The sequence below is a fragment of the Fusarium pseudograminearum genome, chromosome 3, assembly GCF_000303195.2.
Source record: "Fusarium pseudograminearum CS3096 chromosome 3, whole genome shotgun sequence".
In the NCBI taxonomy this organism is placed as follows: Eukaryota; Fungi; Ascomycota; class Sordariomycetes; order Hypocreales; family Nectriaceae; genus Fusarium; species Fusarium pseudograminearum.
In genome coordinates this window covers 7,232,443-7,251,739 of record NC_031953.1, presented here as the reverse complement: position 1 = coordinate 7,251,739, position 19,297 = coordinate 7,232,443, and the positions used below count along the sequence as shown (strand labels likewise).

The 19,297-nt window shown below is 47.0% G+C and overlaps 5 protein-coding genes across 5 annotated transcripts, besides 1 other annotated feature; 3 read left to right on the top strand and 2 right to left on the bottom strand.

Annotated features, from left to right (window-relative positions):
• Nucleotides 1–2,594: 2,594 nt before the first annotated feature.
• FPSE_06372 (uncharacterized protein) lies at nucleotides 2,595–4,109 on the bottom strand (the record flags this gene model as incomplete). The annotated part of the gene is made up of 2 exons (XM_009259490.1): nucleotides 2,595–3,204; nucleotides 3,256–4,109. 2 exons carry the CDS (start codon nucleotides 4,107–4,109, stop codon nucleotides 2,595–2,597), a joined length of 1,464 nt encoding a protein of 487 aa, XP_009257765.1.
• A 3,277-nt stretch (nucleotides 4,110–7,386) lies between these two features.
• Nucleotides 7,387–7,439: a repeat region.
• Nucleotides 7,440–7,717: 278 nt separating this feature from the next.
• On the top strand, nucleotides 7,718–8,935 carry FPSE_06373 (uncharacterized protein; the record flags this gene model as incomplete). The annotated part of the gene is made up of 1 exon (XM_009259491.1): nucleotides 7,718–8,935. The coding sequence occupies one exon, from the start codon at nucleotides 7,718–7,720 to the stop codon at nucleotides 8,933–8,935; it is 1,218 nt and encodes a 405-aa protein (XP_009257766.1).
• Nucleotides 8,936–9,144: 209 nt separating this feature from the next.
• FPSE_06374 (uncharacterized protein) lies at nucleotides 9,145–10,789 on the bottom strand (the record flags this gene model as incomplete). Its single annotated transcript, XM_009259492.1, has 3 exons — nucleotides 9,145–9,421; nucleotides 9,471–10,175; nucleotides 10,221–10,789. 3 exons carry the CDS (start codon nucleotides 10,787–10,789, stop codon nucleotides 9,145–9,147), a joined length of 1,551 nt encoding a protein of 516 aa, XP_009257767.1.
• Nucleotides 10,790–13,309: 2,520 nt separating this feature from the next.
• FPSE_06375 (uncharacterized protein) lies at nucleotides 13,310–14,034 on the top strand (the record flags this gene model as incomplete). Its single annotated transcript, XM_009259493.1, has 2 exons — nucleotides 13,310–13,854; nucleotides 13,902–14,034. 2 exons carry the CDS (start codon nucleotides 13,310–13,312, stop codon nucleotides 14,032–14,034), a joined length of 678 nt encoding a protein of 225 aa, XP_009257768.1.
• Nucleotides 14,035–17,707: 3,673 nt separating this feature from the next.
• On the top strand, nucleotides 17,708–19,072 carry FPSE_06376 (uncharacterized protein; the record flags this gene model as incomplete). Its single annotated transcript, XM_009259494.1, has 4 exons — nucleotides 17,708–17,857; nucleotides 17,907–18,011; nucleotides 18,070–18,464; nucleotides 18,523–19,072. 4 exons carry the CDS (start codon nucleotides 17,708–17,710, stop codon nucleotides 19,070–19,072), a joined length of 1,200 nt encoding a protein of 399 aa, XP_009257769.1.
• Between the last annotated feature and the right edge of the window lie 225 nt (nucleotides 19,073–19,297).

Genomic DNA, 19,297 nt, shown 5'->3' with positions numbered 1-19,297 from the left:
TGTGATGGCAATGGAGATTTTGATTGGGCTTCCACGGAGCATCAGACTTTCTGTAGTAAGTGATTCATTACAACATGTACCGATCAGGGTGGATGAACGCCTGAGACGCAACCCAGTTCAGTTGAGAGATTTATCGGAGATACATTCTTATACTGACAAATGATGCCGATTCTAAAGATAGCCTCACTACCTGGAGTATCAAACGTGGAGTGCCAGAATGGCTTCTACTACCAGAAGTGACGCGCGTCCAGGTGAACCGGGGACTCGGACTCATAGCAGAATAGCCATCCATCCATTGAACATCGGCCCTACCTCTGCCCTGCTGGCTGACCAAGACGTCTAGGTAGTCCTTTGGGTAAAAACTAGGGAGAGGCTCGGCATAGCCAAGGTAAAGCCGTCTCGTAGACCAGCAACGAAGTCTCTAGCAACATCTTCGTGCGCCAGTCTAACATTGTACTTTACCAAAATCTGACTGGCTACAAAACGAGTTTCCATCAGGCCCAACTGCTTTCCCACACAAGAGTATTGTCCTGCAGCACAGTGCAGGTGTTAGCTAGAATATTGCACTGGAATTGGGGATATTTATTACCAATTGAGAATGGAACAAAATTAGAAGGGTCTTTGGTGAGCTCCTTCTTTGTTGTCCAACGTTCCGGGATAAACTTGTCGGCATGCGTAAAGAGTCTTTCATCTAAGTAGATAAGCCGCCTGTTAGCCCTTTCTAGACTGTAGAGCATTATTATCGGACACCCTTGCCTCGGTTAAATGTGTAAGTTGGAATTGTTACTATCGTATCGCCTGGAAGATATGTGTTGCCAATGTCCAGACCCTCAGGCGGAGTCATCCGCTGTAAGCCGGACGGGATAGCCGGGTAGAGTCGCATGGATTCGTCGATGCAAGCTTGCAGATATCTAAGCTTTGATAGGCTTAAATGGTCTGGCTTGTCATGCTCTGCGTGGTATTGATCGAGTTCTCTTTGGAGATTGAGGCAAGTTTCCGGGTTGACCGCCAGCTCGGAGAAAAGACAGCTAAGTGATGCCGCAGTAGTATCGCTAAAGAATGATTAGTTCAGGCATTATCTAATCGCCATGTAGGACATCGCACCTGCCCGCTACAGCGATAAGCTGAGCGTCTCCGCGTAAGTTTATGGTATCTTGAGCGGTCGGCTTGTCGAGAGCGTCGTAGTCAGACAGGATCCATGAAAAGACATCCGGCAAATCCGGATTATTCTGTAATACAAGTCAAGTCGTTAATGCAGCACACAAGGTACTCATTAGGATCTGCCTTTTGCATACCTTCTGTCTCCAGTCGACCTGTTGCTTGAGCCATCCCTGAAACTCGAGGGTCTTCTGATTTAATAGTGGAATGCGTTTAAGAAGTGGAAAGATCCAGGGCAAGTGACTCAGAGAGCCAGCCGTAAGCATGTTAGAATGGACCAGTTCCATAAACGGGTGTGCTGTTCCGTTCTTGAGCATATCGAAAGTTCTCCCAAAGGCCAAGTCACCCATAACATCAAAGCTATAAAAGTTGAACCACAAAGATGCGTCAATCGGGGTGGACTGCGATGCCTCTATCTGATCAACGAGCTGGGTTGTGTACCCAGCCACTCGTGCTTCATACTCTCGAAGGGCTTCTCAACATGTTAGCCGACGTCGCCTGATATTGATACCGCACTGACCCTTGGAGCTGAACGCCAAATCCCAAGCCTTGCGCCGATATGCATGCTCCTCCTTATCTCTGGTCATCTGTAGGGCTTTGATGGGGTGTTCGACGCTGTACCAAGGGCCTTTAGTGCAAGGGGAGCTGTTCGAATGGAGTGCTCGTAAGGCGTGCGGATCGATGATGGACAGTTCGTTAGGTCCTGTAACATGTGAGTGCCACCGATCTTGTTGATATCTTTTATCGGCATAAATAAAACAGTTACTCACCAATCCGAACAATATCCCCATATCGTCTATGCAACTGCTGCACCTCCTCATAAAGACGGTTCTTCTTGAAGGCGCGAAATGTAATGTACAGGTTAGACAGCCTGGCACAAAAAGGGCCTGGAAATCGACGCAGTCGGTGGAACCAGCTGCGGTACATGAGGATACTGATTAACAATCCCATCAAGGTTGACAGTGTGAAACAAGACGATATAGTGGTGACTTTCCATAAACTGAGACCTTGGGCCTGGACGGCTCGAGTAACAATGTATACCAAACTGCTTTCTAGGACAGCAAAAGCTTGCAGGATGTTGAAAACATGGAGGTCCCATTCGCCTCGACGGAAAATGAAGACATGGGTCAAAACACCAAGTACGAAGAAAAGGGAATAATTAGCAGGATCGAAGTAAGCGTGTAAAGTGGCCATCGGTATTGATGTCAAAGGGGTTGTTGAGTGAACGAAAGAAAGAAACCATTTTCCTGCCGTTCATAGGGGATCTTCTCTTATGAGCTCTTTGTTATGGCACTGCAATTTCTGGGCCGTCATCGTACCACGTATCCGGGATTGGAGTGACAAGACTACTCGAGAGACATCCGTCGTGAATGTAGTAAGTACCGTTATTTCTTCCCCAAGCGAGGTAGCAATCGAACTCTATTCATGGCTATAGTCTAGACCCACTCAAGTTCACCCTTTCGTGAAAACCCGGGTTTCTGATCCAAGCACTTGACAACCCCCTCAGCTGTACTGGCAATGCTAAGAATTGCAGCATCCTGTAGGCCAATGAACCCTTTCTTGACCACGTTGCCTAGCCAGTTGACAAGCCCGTCGAAAAACCCGTCCATATTGAGCAGGCAGACACCACGGTCATGGATACCCAGCTGATGCCAAGTTATCACCTCAAAGAGCTCTTCGAGAGTGCCGTAGCCACCACTCAGTCCAACAAAACCACTTCCATCGCCCCCATCGATCACCTCTTGGATCATCAAGCGCTTTCGAGTGTGCATATCCTTAACAACAGTCCGCCTACCGTATCTAGCGAAAGCAGAATCCTGAGCATGTCTCCCCGATTCTTTGGCCTCGTATTTAAGCAGTGCCTCTGGAATAATACCATGGACAGCATTAGGCCCAGAAAGCTCAACGAGGGTGCTTGCGATTGCGCCCATCACTCCAGTTGTGCCGCCTCCATACACGAGTTTGATGCTGTTTTCGTGACAGACTCTGCCAAGTGATTTGGCGGCCTCCATATGGGCCGGGTCGTTGCCAGATGACGAACCACCACTAAAAAAGTCAGCTCTTCTGCATCCAGCAACGGGGATAAGACTTTCTTACAAGATGCATATTACCCGGGGCTTTGGTTCGTTGATAGGATGGAAACTGATCGAAGTTGAAGCATAGCAGAAATCACTCGCCATTCGAATTGCAGGTTTCTCAACGCCCCGAGTCCAAGATGTCTTGTCAACAACCGTCAGGCTCATATTTGCAATTTTCTCTGCGTGTAGAAACGGAGAAAGTGCTTGACGAATCCATTCTAGTTGCGTATTCCCATATTGAAAGGTGTTTTCTTTCATGGAGGCTAGCCCAGACTTGAGCAGCTCATCGCAATGCCCATCGCTTCTTTGAGCCTCCAGGTATGGATACAACTCCTGGTAACCAATTGTCTTCCAAATACCCTTGTGAAAGTTGGGCTTTCCGTTCAGATTCCTGTCTTCGAGGCTTTTCAGACCCGAGAGCTCTTCCAAAAGACCGGCCTCTAGCATGTCATCCACTCTGGATTCTATGTTGCCAAGATAGGTAGACTGGTGCGGCAGCAGGGTGATAGCAGCCATACGCCATCCACGGTTCAAAGCACCGCGCAGGAGAGGCAAAGTGAGCGATGTTGAGCCTCCAACAACCACAGGTATAGCCCCATGGTCACAGAGTTTCTCCAGTCTTTCGACTGCTTCTGCCACAAAGTTCGTTGGCTCCTCTTCAGCCTCTAAATATCCGATCATATGGTGTTCGATTCCATCCATTTCTTCAGGAGTGGGCTTGGCAGTAACAATTCCCCCGGGGGAGTAACACTGCAGACTATCGACCGAAATGACTTGGCCATGGACAGACTTGGCAATAGAGACTCCCAGTTTAGTCTTGCCAACACCTGTAGGCCCGAAAACGCCAATCATGAATCGGTTGGTGGACTCCATTCTGGTGGTGTTGAGTGAGTATAAGCTAGTAGTATGAAAGTAGTGTTGTGCAAGTGAGATCGTTACGTATAGAAAAGAGACAGCGATACTTCAGTCTGAAGTATAGGTAAATATATACCTGTATACACGGGACATATCTTTACATCCACCACTGTCTGTAACATTTCTTCCGCATGAGGAAGGCCCTTTGGTGCAGTGGTCAAGCAAGCACCTAGGGGCAAGCCCGGCGGTAATGCAGAAGGAGTTGAACCACCAAAAGCAGTGGTACCACCTTGTGACCTAAGGTGGTTATTTGGATATAGCAATCTAAGAGAAGGCAGTGAGTTTGAAACCATTTGACCCTTTTGCCAAGGCAGGCCTCTGAAAGTGCCGAATTTAGATGGCTAGACGCGGCAGGTAGAATACGAGGAGGTTTCAGTCCATTCAACAAGGGTAGGCATTTTCAACTGCTTGGGTGCAAGGGTATAAATAAGTAGGAGCCGCTATCTCCGCTTTAATATTATCTCCTAAGACCACGTAACGCCTATGGATCCTGAGCTTAAATTGCACACCATTTTCCTATTAGCTTGATACCTAGACTTTACCTCAGTTCGTAAGAGAAGATTATATCTACAGAAGAGGCTTATTATAGCTGAAATAGCTCTATATCCAGCTTCTTGCAATAAATAAGCAGTAGTAAGTCTTCTTAAGTTCTATAGTTAACCGATTAGATATATTGAAGAAGAGGGTGTTGATCCACAGGCGTTACGTGGTCGTAAACGATCTACATGAAGCATTACAAACTAATCTTTTTAGTGTTTTCGGCACGGGACGTCCGGGAACTAGCCAGGGGTCACGGTTAGCCTCTCGGGAGAGTCATAATGCTCAAAAAAGTATAATTGAAGATGGAACCCTATCCCCTGGCCTCTCGGGAAAAAGGAGAAATTTGCATGATTTGGAGTGTCAAATGCCGAGCCATGCAACCAGGGGGAATGCAGATCATCCTAGACTTCTAGTGAGTGCTGCTTTGTAACATCGCGTCTTACAACTGCCGACACCATCAACCCCCATCTGCATCTGCAATTTCAAGTTTGACCGGTCTCGTATTACAATCCCTACGCAAGGTATTCATTACCATTTTAAGGAGCAGAAGCCTAGCTAAAGCCGCAATAAATAACGCAGGTCTGCAGTGAGCTATAGACCCAGTTATCAGAGTATTTAACCCAATTATTCATTAGAGAAACAACAGCCACATAGTGTTAGAAATGCAACCGCAGGCTGTAGTACAGCTTGTTAATAGATAGGTAAAGGGTTCAATACGGCCGGGAGACTCAATATAACACAAGGGACAGATACGGATATGAGAACTAACTTGGAATTTATTTATAGAGCGTATCGGTACCAGCAAATAATACATCATTCAGCCCCTCTCACCCTTCTTGTTTTGTTTCCTCTTTCCATCGAGTATAAACGCATCGTCAAGGATCATCCATGACTGACAGTATTCATGGGGGCCACCCCAACATCATCAGAAGCTGCGGCGCATCGTAGGTATATGTCCGATACTGGATTATTGTAAGCTGACTACAAGTAGAGAGTCCATGTGGACCGCCAGCCATGCCCTTGGACTCTACCTCCGCGTCTCAAACATAGCCACCTTGACCATTCCGACATGGAAAGCGAAATTCAAAAAAAGCTCTGCGTCTCATTTCATACGCACAGCCGTAGTCCAAGTCATGCTCAAGCAGCCGGCAATGCGCGTCGGCATTATTGGAGAAAACTCAAAACAACCACGATTTGTTGCCTTGTCGTCTGTAGACTTTTCTCAGCAAGTTGAATACGCGGAAGCACCGTCTGTCGATTCCGTGGCTAGGAGCCTCGAAAAGCTATTATTACAGCCATGGCCTAATCTTTCAAAGCGCCCCGGTTGGCACGTCCGGGTCTTTCATGAGCCAAGCTCGGCAGATAAGGACGTGTGCCGACTCCGTATCTGCCTGACCGTTCATCACGCCATTTTCGACGGAGAAAGCACTGCAAGGTTTCACACATCCTTGATTGACGCTCTCAACAATCCTGACCCCGCCGTCGCGCGGATGATGGACAAAAGTCCCGTCGTAAACTTGACTGGTGATTGCCGCGACTACCCTCTCACGCAGGAAGAGCTCATCAACTTCACTGCGGACATCTTCTGGATAGCATCCGAGCTCTGGAATATACTTGCACCATCATTCCTCAAGCCTTTTACATTTCAGACGTGGGCGGGCGAGCCGTACAACCCTGATATACAAGCCATAAACATCCGCTACCTTTCGCTGAACCCCATAGTCACTCAAGCTGTAGTTAAGAGGTGCCGCGAGGAAAAGACCACAATGACCAATCTTCTCAATACGCTTTGCGCCACCTCATTGGCGAGACGCGTGCCCCTGACAGAGCGACAGGGATTTGTCAATCTCACAGCTGTCAGCTTACGACCGTGGATTCCGGAGAACCTGCATCCCAACAAGACTTGCATGTCTGTGTGCGCATCATCACACGCGCAGGACTTTGGGCCTGACGTCCTGGCTAAGATTCGACAGGCTGAGGATGCTACCATCTGGGAGCTAGCAGTCAAATTGCGACAGGACATGAAGAGAAGAACAGACACAATGCCCCATAACGAGTTTTCATATCTTTTACGTTATGCTGGCGACTGGCGTGATATCTTCCAGGCCAGATACGGAAAGCCTCGGCGGGAGCTATGGACGTTGAGCAATCTCGGTTCTATCGCCACCCCGGCGTCCAAGGGCCCCTGGGAACTGGAGAGTGTCTTGTTTGCCCAGTTTGCGCCGGTTGTTAGCTGTGCGCTTGCCGTCAATGCCGCAAGCGTTGAGGGCGGAGACATGATGGTGTCGCTTGTATGGCAAGATGGAATCCTAGAGACGGACCTTGTAGAAGGGGTGAGGGACGACTTGGAAATGTGGCTACTCGGACTAGGGAACGAGGGGAACCTAGGCATTTCTTCATCAATGTAGGCACTACGATAATTTTATCCTCGCATAAACAGCGACTTAGTTCTGCCTCTCCACTACCTATACAAGTCTCAGTGGCGGTACGGTTTTCAAAAAGGCGACCACTGATGCTGCTGTAAGCTATACTAACGGATACACCTAATGTGGCCTTTTCATCATGTTCGACTTCAGACAGAGTTTTACAATAAGTGGTATATGATGCAAAACGAGGGCCAGCCCTGCCACTCCAAAGTCTTGTTGGACGAATGCCGTTCTGGGCTAAAGGCTGGACCGTTAAAGTTGATAGGAAGTAATTTTTATTTATTTTTTATACTTGTTATTAATTAAAAAGTTAAATGTATTAGGTTATAGAATTCCAAACTGCTTATAATCCTGATTCTTTTTGCTGTTGCATGGTTCTTAACTATGACCAAATCTTGCTCTTGTGGGTTAGTTTGCACCCTTCATGCCAACGTCAACTTGTCAAGTCATACCCCGCATGTCAAAGTGCGCCCTGTGTCTCACCTTGAAATAGCTTCGACATGATCATCTGAATGGATTCATCATTGCCATCAATCTTTACAAAACCAATATTCAAACATCATTTATTCCCGACACCTTCTCTAACGACATAACACAGCAATGGCCATATATGAACAGTCTCACTCTCAAGTGTGGCCTGACTCCAACGGCTACTTTGGCCAATTTGGAGGCAACTATTATCCGCCTGAAGCTCACCAAGCGCTTAAAGAGCTAGCGGACAAATATGAACAACTTGGACAACGCCCAGACTTTCTCCGACAGCTCGAAAAAGTCCGCACCGGTCTTCAAGGCCGTCCAACACCTATACACTACCTGGAAAACATTTCACAACAAGTCGGAGGTGCTCAGATCTATGTCAAGCGAGAAGATCTCAACCATACAGGCGCCCACAAGATCAATCACTGCGTTGGTTTCGCACTCCTTGCGAAAGCCATGGACAAGACAAAGTTGATTGCCGAGACTGGAGCGGGACAACATGGTGTCGCTCTTGCAACCGCCGCTGCCTACTTTGGTCTCGAATGCGAGATCCACATGGGCGCTGTCGATATAGAGAAACAGAAGTCCAACGTTGGTCGCATGCAGATACTCGGCGCAAGGGTTGTGTCTGCAACAGCAGGACAGTCTGCTCTCAAAGATGCCAGCGATTCCGCTTTCAACGCGTATATAGAGCAAAGGGAGCACGCACTGTATGCGATTGGGTCAGCTATCGGTCCACATCCATTTCCTTTGATTGTGCGAGACTTTCAATCTGTTATCGGTCAAGAAGCGAGAGAGCAGTTCCTTACCATGACCGACGGAAAACTACCCGAGCATGTTGTTGCTTGCGTCGCGGGAGGGTCCAATGCAATGGGCATGTACTCGGCTTTCATCGAAGACAAGGACGTCAAGTTGCACGCTGTCGAACCACTCGGGAGATCTAGTCAACTTGGCGAGCATGCAGCCACGTTATCATATGGCAAACCAGGAACTTTGCATGGCGCAAAGACTCTTGTCATACAAAAGGAAGAGGGTCTTCCTGCTTCGGTATCATCTGTAGCTTCTGGGTTGGTTTATCCTGGCATAGGACCGGAGATGGCAATGCTCCATGAAGCTGGACGAATATCCGTTGGGGTAATACATGATGAAGAGGTCATTAGTACCTTTTTCAAAATGGCCAAGAGCGAGGGGATCATTATTGCTCTAGAGAGTGCACATGCTGTGGCGTATGCTATACGCTTAGCGGGAGAGCGGCCCAAGTCTGAACGGATCCTCGTTAATCTGTCTGGTCGTGGAGATAAAGATGTCGATTATGTACTTCAGCATCACGGGACGGGATAGATTATATGAATTTGGTGTGCGTCTTTTATTTGTTACTCATTTTCTTTAGATCATTACCCATTGCTTCTCAATCACCGCACATACACGGTCTTTCATAACAGATTTTTCTCACTGTATATCTCAGACACACGGTCACAAAATTCGGTGTCGGAAGTATGGTTGTTATTATTCAAAAGGATATTCAGCCTCTTCAAGCCCCGTCTATCTAATCACTGAGTGCATGTGAGATAGTCAATGATCTCTTTGGCAGCCTTCTGTCGACCTTCCCACTCTGGATGACAAGCAGCGACCTCCCTAGCCGTCTTTTGTATCTGTGCTGACTCTGGTCCAAAGATTGTGTCAGCAATAGCGTCGAAGAGTTCATCTTTCTCCCAACGTGGCTTCGCTTTCTTGTTCCCCCAACGACCAATACCAAGAAGCTCAACTCTGTTAGCAAAGTCGTAGCAGTCTGTCCAAGCGGGCAAGAGAACCTGCGGGATCCCAGCACTATAAAATTTGTAAGCAAAGGAATAGACAGTCTAGGTTTGTCTCTTACCATAGCCCTTCGTGGAAGGAATTAGCTCCGCCATGGTTGACGAAGCATACAATGTTTTTAGACTCGATCACAGACTTTGGTTCGGCAACAAGCCAATCTGTGATGCGCACTCTACCCTGTTTGATGTATACCTGTAGTTCATCAAGCACTGGAGCCCACACTCCATTGTATGAGTCTTGTAGTGGAGGGTTTCCTTCTTTATCCGGGATTCTTCCCAGCTTCCAGAGAAGCTGGAGAGGTCTCTCTTTAGGCCTCTGTGCATCGCCTTTGTCAAGAACTTTCTTCAAAGCTTTGGCCATTTCATGTGCTTCATCTGGACTCGACTTGTGATGTGTGCCCAAGTTGCTGTAGATCGTTGGTCCCTGACTGAGCCATGTGGCCAAATCCGGATCAACCTCTCGAATATGCGGCGCTGCACGTACGATGGGACCACACGATGTGAGTTGCGGGGGTATTACAGTGAATGGGTAGTCAATGTCGGGGCTATTGGCGACGAGAATAGATAGATTCGCTGGTGCTGGTTTTAAGACACCAAGCTCCATCATTGTCATAAGTTGAATAGAAGGATTCACTTTTTTGCGTAGAATCTCGGTTGCATTCTTCAAGCGTGTGTTTGTGAGCAGAGTATAGCCGGCTACCAGACTGAAAGCGATGTTTGTCGGGATGAGACTCCACGGTATAGGATACGGTAGTGCTGAGCAGGCCCTATACAATGAGTTTTGGGTCCTATGCTCTAGATTGACAACTCACATTGGGTATTTCCACAGCGCAGCCAACTTGGGCTGAAGAGGTACCGCAAACTCTTTGATAGTGTTTGGAGAAAGGACCATCCATCGCACACCTCGGTAATGACAGAATGTCAAGCCGTGCGTATATAGAGGCTCAACAATGGTCAAATCCGGATTGATTTCATCGTAGACTCTTTGTGTGTCCCAATAAATCTCCATATACTCCTCCGGAGTCCAAGGAACCATGACAGCGGGCAGAGTAGCCACACCTTTCGCCGAGTTCACAAATCCTGGTGTCAACTCCAGCGTGTCGAAAATTGCCGTCCCAGGGCGTTTCGTAGCCGGTCCCCAGCTGATCCCTTCTATCTTGTGGAAGATGAAGGATTTCGGGGTTGGTAGTTTTTGCTGCGATGCTGACGTTTGCATAAATTTGGAAGCATCGTTGACTCCAGCTTCCAGTTCTTGGAACGAAGCGATGTGGATTTCGACATTTGGGTTTTCGAGGCCGATTGCATGTGCTGTCGCAAGCACGACATTGGCTTGGCCATAGTCACTGTTTGTGAAGAAGAGCAAACATTTACTGGTCGTCATGATGGCTGCATTACGAGAGACAATTGCACCAACGGAAAGAGATTCAGCTTCTACTAATACTTTTCCTAAATTATTGCTGCCCTACTGGGTACCAGAAAAGTTGACATCCTAAATCCTGGGATACAGAAATAAATAGCCAAAAAACAGTAGTATTAGTAGCATAAACTGACCTACTAATTTCGTCACTTGTGCTCTCATCAGCCAATGTTTCTGATACCCTGAGGCTGCCCATCAATATTGCTACTCAGCTTTGCAAATGTCATACCATCCCTATCCCTACCGATGACTACTCTGAAGGCAATTGGTTGTTCTCAATTTGTACCCTGTCAATTGTAGCCGTCGTGGATTACGCCAAGCTTTTCTGTAGCCTCTACTGCTGAATGTGGTCATATCTTTCATTCAGCCCATGGTCTAGACTCGTCTTACGTTGCAACTTATCGCTGTTTGGGAAACTGCTCCGCTGTCTACCTCAGCTTCCCGAGCTCTGATACGAGGGACCGAAAACTCACATGAAAATTGGGTAATTATCCGGTTTTCTCACAGCCTGTCAGCCCTGTAGGGCGTAGATGACCCCATGGTCCTAGCATCTGTAGTGGCCTGGCTGATGTAAATCGCTCAAACCTGGGACACTTGGAAAATAACCGAGAAACTCAAATAACTGTAAAGAGACCTGAGCACTACAATGACATCTATCCCAATCTCACCGCATACTTACATATCACTGACTAGCGGTCCACCATGACCCAGTTAATCAGCTTGGCTGTAGCGCATATTTCTAAATTCGCCAAATACCGAGATTTATTTTGCTTCAATGACAGAATGCGAGTGGTTCGATATGAAGAATCCACGAGTTTTCCGAAAATCCTCAACACCACAGCTGGGATAACCGAAGTAGTAACGACACCAACTTGAACAAGACATAGCCAGTCGAGAGGTAACTCTAGGGTCGACATGACTTCGATTCGGAGGATTCAACAGCAACTTCCCATGTCTGATAAAAATTCTACATCATCGTCTTGGTTTTAGTACCCCACGCTAAAATTTGTCGCGGATGTTGATGTTACGAGTACGTGATTGTCTGACGTTGATATCCCGCCCGATAGCAATATCAGCTATATTCAAGAGCTTTATAGACAGTATGTATGTTCTTTAGCTCCGTCATGTTCTTGAATGGCAACCCCGAGATGGGTTACTTTGTCACTGTAATAAAATCACGAATCTTCTGTCCTCATTGTTATGACTAAAGTCTTGATCGGATTGACTACAGTTTTCGCCAATCAGCATTCTTGATATTCTGGGGCGCCCAAGGTGATTGACAACATGGCCTTCTCCATGTGACACCGTCTTCCTGTGGCGCACGGCTGAGAATACGAGCGTTGGTCGATCGTTACAACGGAATGAGGAAAGTCTAAATAAATATTCTTCCCACAGCAACACTCAGTCTTGGCTAAACGGGTTCAAGTCAAACAGTAAATCCCGCAGTATCGTTGCTGGGTCCGATGTTTCCGTGGAAGAAAAGGGAACATGTCAAGATTCAAGCCTCACGAGCTGTATTCCATTTTGACATGTATTCTCCCGGTCATATTAGGCTTGATTAAAATTATCAAAGTGTGTTCAAAGTAGCGCATAATTAAAGGATAAAAGAACGATACCAAGTCCAACCAGGACCCTGATTCTAGCCTTTGTTTCCCGTATAACAAGGAATGTAGCTCAGCCGGGTACTATCTAGCAACTCAAAGCTGGGGAAAGTACCAACAATGCAGCAGGGTGATAGTGAGTGAGACAACAAATTACCACATCACCGAACCGTAAATCTGAAAAGCTGTCTGGGCCGTTGGGCGGTGGTTGGGGAGGCTTAAAGTGATCAACCCTTTTTGGACAATCGCATTTTCTTAATGGTAAAGTTTCATAATGTGGATATCAAGTATGCATACCATTCCCAACATGGTCAGTTTAGACAGAAACCAAATTATATGTCTCATACTCAATAGCCCAGAAGGGATGAAGTCTCAGACATGGATATAAATGGCTGGGGAATTAACCTTTAAGCTTACCTTGCGTCCAACCTCCATTCCAGCACAGAGTATTTCAGCCCTTGCCAAGACAATATCCGACGCCGCAGTCTCACTGTTATTGCGATGGTGATCACGTATTGGCTGCTTTTTGGATACAAATCCTGTTGTGTCTCAAATTACGGAGATTAAGGTGACCCTGAGAGTTGGCACGGAATAAACTTTTCGGTTCATCAGGGTGAGTGACACAATATTAGTAACGTTGGTCAATTGAGTTTATGGGATTCTGTGAGACGGTGGAAATACGGGCTGCAAGATAAACTAGTGCAATAGTTTGTTATGAAATCTGATGGGCGGTGGACTTGGGTTTGTCTTATGACGGAGATTACAAGGCTGAGCTTGGCAGAAACCATACAAATACATAAGAAGGTGTTATGCTCCTCATCAGCAGTCAGATCAACAGTCCAAACTCAATCACGCTCGCTACCTTCCTCTTCTCTAGTCCAAGATGCATATCCCCCAAGTCGTCGTCACTGCCCTGGCTCTCTTCAGCCCATGGGACAAGCACATCTGGACTGCCTCAGACGATACCGTCCGTGGAGGTATCAGCCAGTCCTACTTCGATGTCCTTGAGCCAAAGACTCACGAGAACCCCTTCTCTCACCCCATCGCCAAGTTTTACGGACACTTGGACTACGAGACTCTTGGTGGATCTGGATTTGCCACGCAGCGTACAATTGATGGTCTTCCGCCTACTGATCTTTCCAAGTACGACCGTCTCCTTCTTGAGATCCCCTACTCGGATGGAAAGATCTATACCATCAACATCAGAGATTCAGGCGTTGAGACCAAGGGAGGCAAGGATCAACCTTCAGTCAACTGGGCTTATGATTTCCAGCTCCCTGCTACCAAGGTCGTTGAAGGAGAGATTGAACTTCACCAGGTTGTCATCTACTTCAAGGACCTCACCCCAACCGTTCGAGGAACTGTTCAGAAGGATGCCAAGCCTCTTAACCTGGCCAAAATCCTTGGTGCCAGTATCATGATTCGCAGGTAAGTGGACAGTCAAATGGATAAAAGCAAGGGCTAACAATGCATAGCTTCGAGACCACACAGCAAGGCGACTTTGAGCTCAGGATCAAGTCTGTCACTGCTTTGGGACAGGACTGTGAGGCCCCCAAGATTGAAGTGTCGTGCGAGAGCCTGTGCGGTAAGAAGATCGAGGTTTACTAAGCGGGTGCATTGGGTTGAACCTTGCAAAGAGGATCTCTGGAGGAGTATTGAAGATACGCAGATAAGAAGCAATATGGCTGTAAACATAGTCTGTGTATTTTATTTACTGCCAGAGATCCAGTTAACAACGTATCATATTGTAATTAATCAACGACTTCTCTTTTCTCATGCGCTGCATCTGAAACGTTCTGAGTTCATAGTGGCCTACTTGTTTGCACAAAGGCAAGGGGGGTAGATCAATGGTGTTTCAAGTATACGGACAGATGATGTTACCGACAAAACTCGGCGTGCCTAACTACGAAACTATTGTCGCAAGTTTAACAAAGATGTCATCTTGCCCGAAACTCGACATTGCTCCGAAACCACACACCAAAGTCGTAAATGTACCATGTTCTAGAGCTCGTGTAATCTTCTACCGAGTGCCCCTTGAATCTTCATAGCCGGCCACCAAGTCAAGTCAACCTCGGCAGTATAGCGCCCTAGCCCAGAGGGAGATACACATAGCCGAACAAGTGAAACTTAGACGCCAATCTCGCGTCATTAAAAAAATGCTGACCCGACCGACATGCCTAGATTGGTCTAGAAGAGTTGTTAGTGCTGAACTTAATTGCACCGCTCCGGTCCTAGCCTAGAAACAGTGGTAACATCTTTTTGGAGACTCTACCTATCCCCCGATTGGGTGGTTGATGTTTCTTACTGAAGATTCGATCACGGCCCGTGGCGTTTCCAGAAAATCGTGGAGACCTCTTTCAGATCAACATAATTTTCTTTCTTTGGATCTTTCATTCTTCGCCTTACAGCCTTACAGCCTTGATTTGATCTACTTGAGGAATACTGAGTCTAAATGGGCAAATTTTTCGGTTTTGCTGTCAGAGGGTTGTGTGGCAAATCTATCATGATTTAATGATGCCCCGATCATCCGCTAATAGAATCGAGACTTTAAATCAGAGGTTCTCACGGACTTATCGGCTGTTCAACTAAAGTGTATGTTCTAGTTGATAAAATTGTTCTTGCAGTATATCACGATATTTGACCGAAAAACATTGAGAGTTTAACAGAGACTGTTCTGTTACCCGAATCAGTTCGCCGGTTGGTAAATAAAAGAATTGACTTACCCTGCGGCCCTTTTCTGCCCTCATTGATAGTGTGTGACCGCGATGCCAGCTACTACAAGTTCTAGTTAGATCACTCAATGATCGTCATACTAGCAATGTCGGGTATATTTAACCGCATTGAATCGTTTATACGCACTGCATTTAGTGTCTTGACCCATGCCAAGTGTTCTAGTATGCCGCTATTGTCATGTGGCCTCTTCCATCTTCTCATAAGATTGCCTCCCACGCTAGAACAACTAATCCCACATTGTCAGATTATACCCTGTTTATGCTATCAACAAACAGCCGGCCGGCAATTTTCTCTCGTTGTTTGTTCGTGCTATTCGTTAGTGTACGGTAGTTAAAATAACTAAACATGTTTGAGAAACGACCTCACGAGAAAGACGGCGAACTGCTTGAATGCAGAGTTGGAGCTAGAAAGTCTAGAATATGATGATCAAGTAAAACGGTCCACCAATTTTAATGTAACGCCTGAAATCATGCAGATCCTACAGCTGCCATCTAGAAATGCTGGAAAGGCAAACTCTCCTGCCATTATCGAGATAGCAGATCACCCAGGATTAGTATCATCCTGGCACCGGAAAACAAGATTCCTGCTGATCATGACTATATTCGACCTGGTGTAATGATGATAGACACTGGGTCTGGAAGAAGACAGGCGATAAGATCGAGACACAGCTTATCGGCCAAGATTAAGACTAAAGAAATGATAAACTCCATGACTGAGCCTTACGAGATATCACAAATCTCTCCACCGATCGACGTGCATGCATCAGATTCGAGCGATGCATGCATTTCCAGGGGCTAGAAATCTCTTTGCAATTTTCTGACTGTCTGTGTCACTGCAGATCAATTTTCAGCTATGGGGCTTTGCCCACAAGGGTCTTGTGACATGTTAACCTCGATGTAGAAAGGCGTGATTTTCTTCGCATATACTGCAAGCGAGACCTGAATCATTTCAATGTGACCCATCATATTCTATGGATCTGGATATACCGTCGGAGCCGCTTTCGCTTTTTTTGGATACTCTTTTCCGGGGAAAAGCACGAATGCCTCAACAATAATGTCGCTGCATGTCGCTCGGTCAGTTTGGATCAACGCTCTAGGGCTGGTAAGGCGTTAGTCGTTGCATCTTGTAGGGTTATGCTTATTATTGTGTTTTTGTTGGATGGATCCTCATTTACGAACCCTTTATCCCAGGACTCTGTATCCAACAACGGATACTCAGCTTTTGACTTGACTCAATCTCTTGCAGCTATCAAACCCACTTCTATTGCTACGTGACTTTTTTGAGACACTGGATTCTCGTTTCTTTTTCTCTCTCTCGAAGATTGATCAAAAAAAGCAAATAAATGGAAAAGAATAGCCTGACGTACTAGGCTGAGACATGGAAACATTTGACCAGACTATTGAGAAAAAGGAAATAAATAAGGCGAAACCGGAGATAAAGTGCAGATCCCGAGTCATTGAGCTTCAATAAATCCCCAAGAGGTAAGTAGTGCCTTGGCCGAGGGGAATGTGGCTTGCGAAAAATCATTCGACACCCGGCATCTAGACCTCCCCTGTCAAAATGCTACGATAAATCGAAAGCCACGAGTTGAAGAAAAAAACCATCACGTAATGACTTCATCATTCCAATTGAGAAACGTAGCAGACTTTGGGGTTTCTAATGCAAAAGAAAGGGGGACTGTAGCTTCTACCTACCTGGATATATGTCACTCAGGTCTCCGGGGACTATTAGATAAAATGGCCGAGTAACCCCGGATAAACATTAGCATGCAGACAACTGCCAAGTACAACTGGCGTCGTCCCCCCTCCAAATTCCATCCCCCTTCTCTGCCAAAAATCCTTCCCGTCGTCACACACGTGGTGAATACGCCTGGCGTCTTGGCTAGAGTGAAAGAATTTTCCACGACTCCTGTCTCACCGGCCAACTCGCCATGCGCTTGACTTTATCTGGTTAACGCTACGCAAATTGGTCCGACGTTCCCGAAACGCTACAGCCATTTGGGACCGACGAAACACCAAGCTAGCGTTAGACCCGTAAAGCAACCCATGGCACACAAGATCTCTTTCGCTAGTGGCGCTCGTGCTAGCGTCCCACTGTGTTGGAATAGCTGGATGTCAAGGCGGTTCGGCAGCATTGGTTGGTCCAGATAGTATAATGACTCAGTGCATATGACTCGATGCTCGTAGACTAAGTCAGGTACATCCTCTAGTCAAACTCACTGTTCAGGAGAGATCTCGCCAGAAATGATTTGCAGCCACATCAGGTCTAGACTCGTCTCAGCTTCCACTATTGTGATGCTCCGCTAATGGTCGACTATACCCCCATTCGTCGTCCGGCCACACTCTCCGCAGCGCCGCCGCACAGATGAGGCTATCCGGGTCTGGATACTGGTCCGCTTTTAGGTGGCGAAAGAGGAGCCACTTTCGTGCTTCTCATATATAGTCTGGCCTGGCTTCTCCTCGATCGCTTAGAAACGAATGCCCACTCGTCGTCCCCTGTCTGTCCAGTCCCGAGTTTCTGGTCCAACTCACCCACATTCTTCAACAACATGGCGGTCGAGAGTCGGGCGACGCAGATTGCTGCGGTCGCGTACACTTTTGTCGTCATTTCCTCAATAGCGACTATTCTACGAGTCTACTGTCGTGCCGTTGTTATCAAGGCCTTTGCGCTGGATGATTGGTTTGCCGTCATCGCCCAGGTATGCGTCATGCATGGATCAGTATTGGATCAGTATTAACAGCTTCAAGTTTATGTTTATCGTTTTCTGCTCTTACGAACTCACCGGTACCAGATATGGAACGGGACGTCACTTCAAGGATATCGAAGGCGATGATTTAGTCAAAGCCATGCAGGTACGTTGCTTCTGATGCATATATCAGGTGACACCCGATCTAACGAACCTCTACTTAGATGTGGTGGACATGCGAACCGACATACGTCCTGACCAACATGGCCATCAAAGCCAGTATTGCCATCTTCTTGCTCCGAATCTGCGTTACCCGAACGCACAGGATGATCATTTATGTCGCCACCGGCGTCACTGAGCTTTACAGCTTGTTCTTCTTCTTGCTGTTTGTGCTCCAGTGCAGACCTACATCTCTCTTCTGGCTCCGATACTCAGCCAACCCTCCCGCAGGACAGTGTCTCGACGCTTCCGTCGTTTCCAACGCTTTCTATGGATACTCTGCAATCAGTTGTGCGTCCGATTGGACATACAGTATTCTCCCAATGTTCCTTGTCTGGAAGCTGCAGATGAGCAAGAGGACCAAGATCTCTGTCATTGGTATCTTGGCAGCTGGTGCTATGTAAGTCAAACCAGTTGATGATATCCATCTGTCGACAGTAGCTGACAATGTACTATAGTGCTTCCAGTGCAACCATCATCCGATTCCCATACCTGTGGTCCTTGACCGATATCGGCGACTTCCTATACTCAACATCAGATGTCGCCATCTGGTCGACTGTCGAAACCGGTCTCGGTATCACCGCCGCAGCTGTTGCCACTCTCCGACCCCTCCTCCGAAGCTTTCTCGGTCACGGATCCTCAGCCGAAGGTGGTGGAAACTCAGCCAGACCCTGGCAACGAACCGGCAGCAACCACCCCTCGGTAGGCTACCTCCGCAGCCATGGTGTATCAGGCGGCGAGGAGGCCTTTGACCTTCATGACAATGCTGGAAAGCGTATCGGCGTCACCACCATCATTGACCACGGCGATGATATCAAGGCCGGCGAGGGCTCGAAGCGAACGAGCCGATCTGCAGAGTCTGACTCTGTCAAGGAGCTTCGCAATGACTGGAACAGCAGTCACTCAGATATTGCTGCAGACAAGGATGGCCAGCCAAGACCAGAGAAGGGCTGGAACGTGTTGGTGAAGAAGACTGTTACACAGACAAGGGGGTCGGACCTTGCTTAATTCGATATTATACTTTAACTATTCCATATAACTTAATACTACTCGGGCAATAAAAAGATACCCTCATTTTGAACCACGCAAATATTTTTGACAATCGCACGTTTGACTACAAAATAACTTGGAGGTACATACTTGTGTGGCGTTGAAGTATCGATCTTGAGATGAAAAAAAAGAAACATGAAAAAAGAAACTAGCCACCACAACAATATGTTCTCAGAAGTGCAA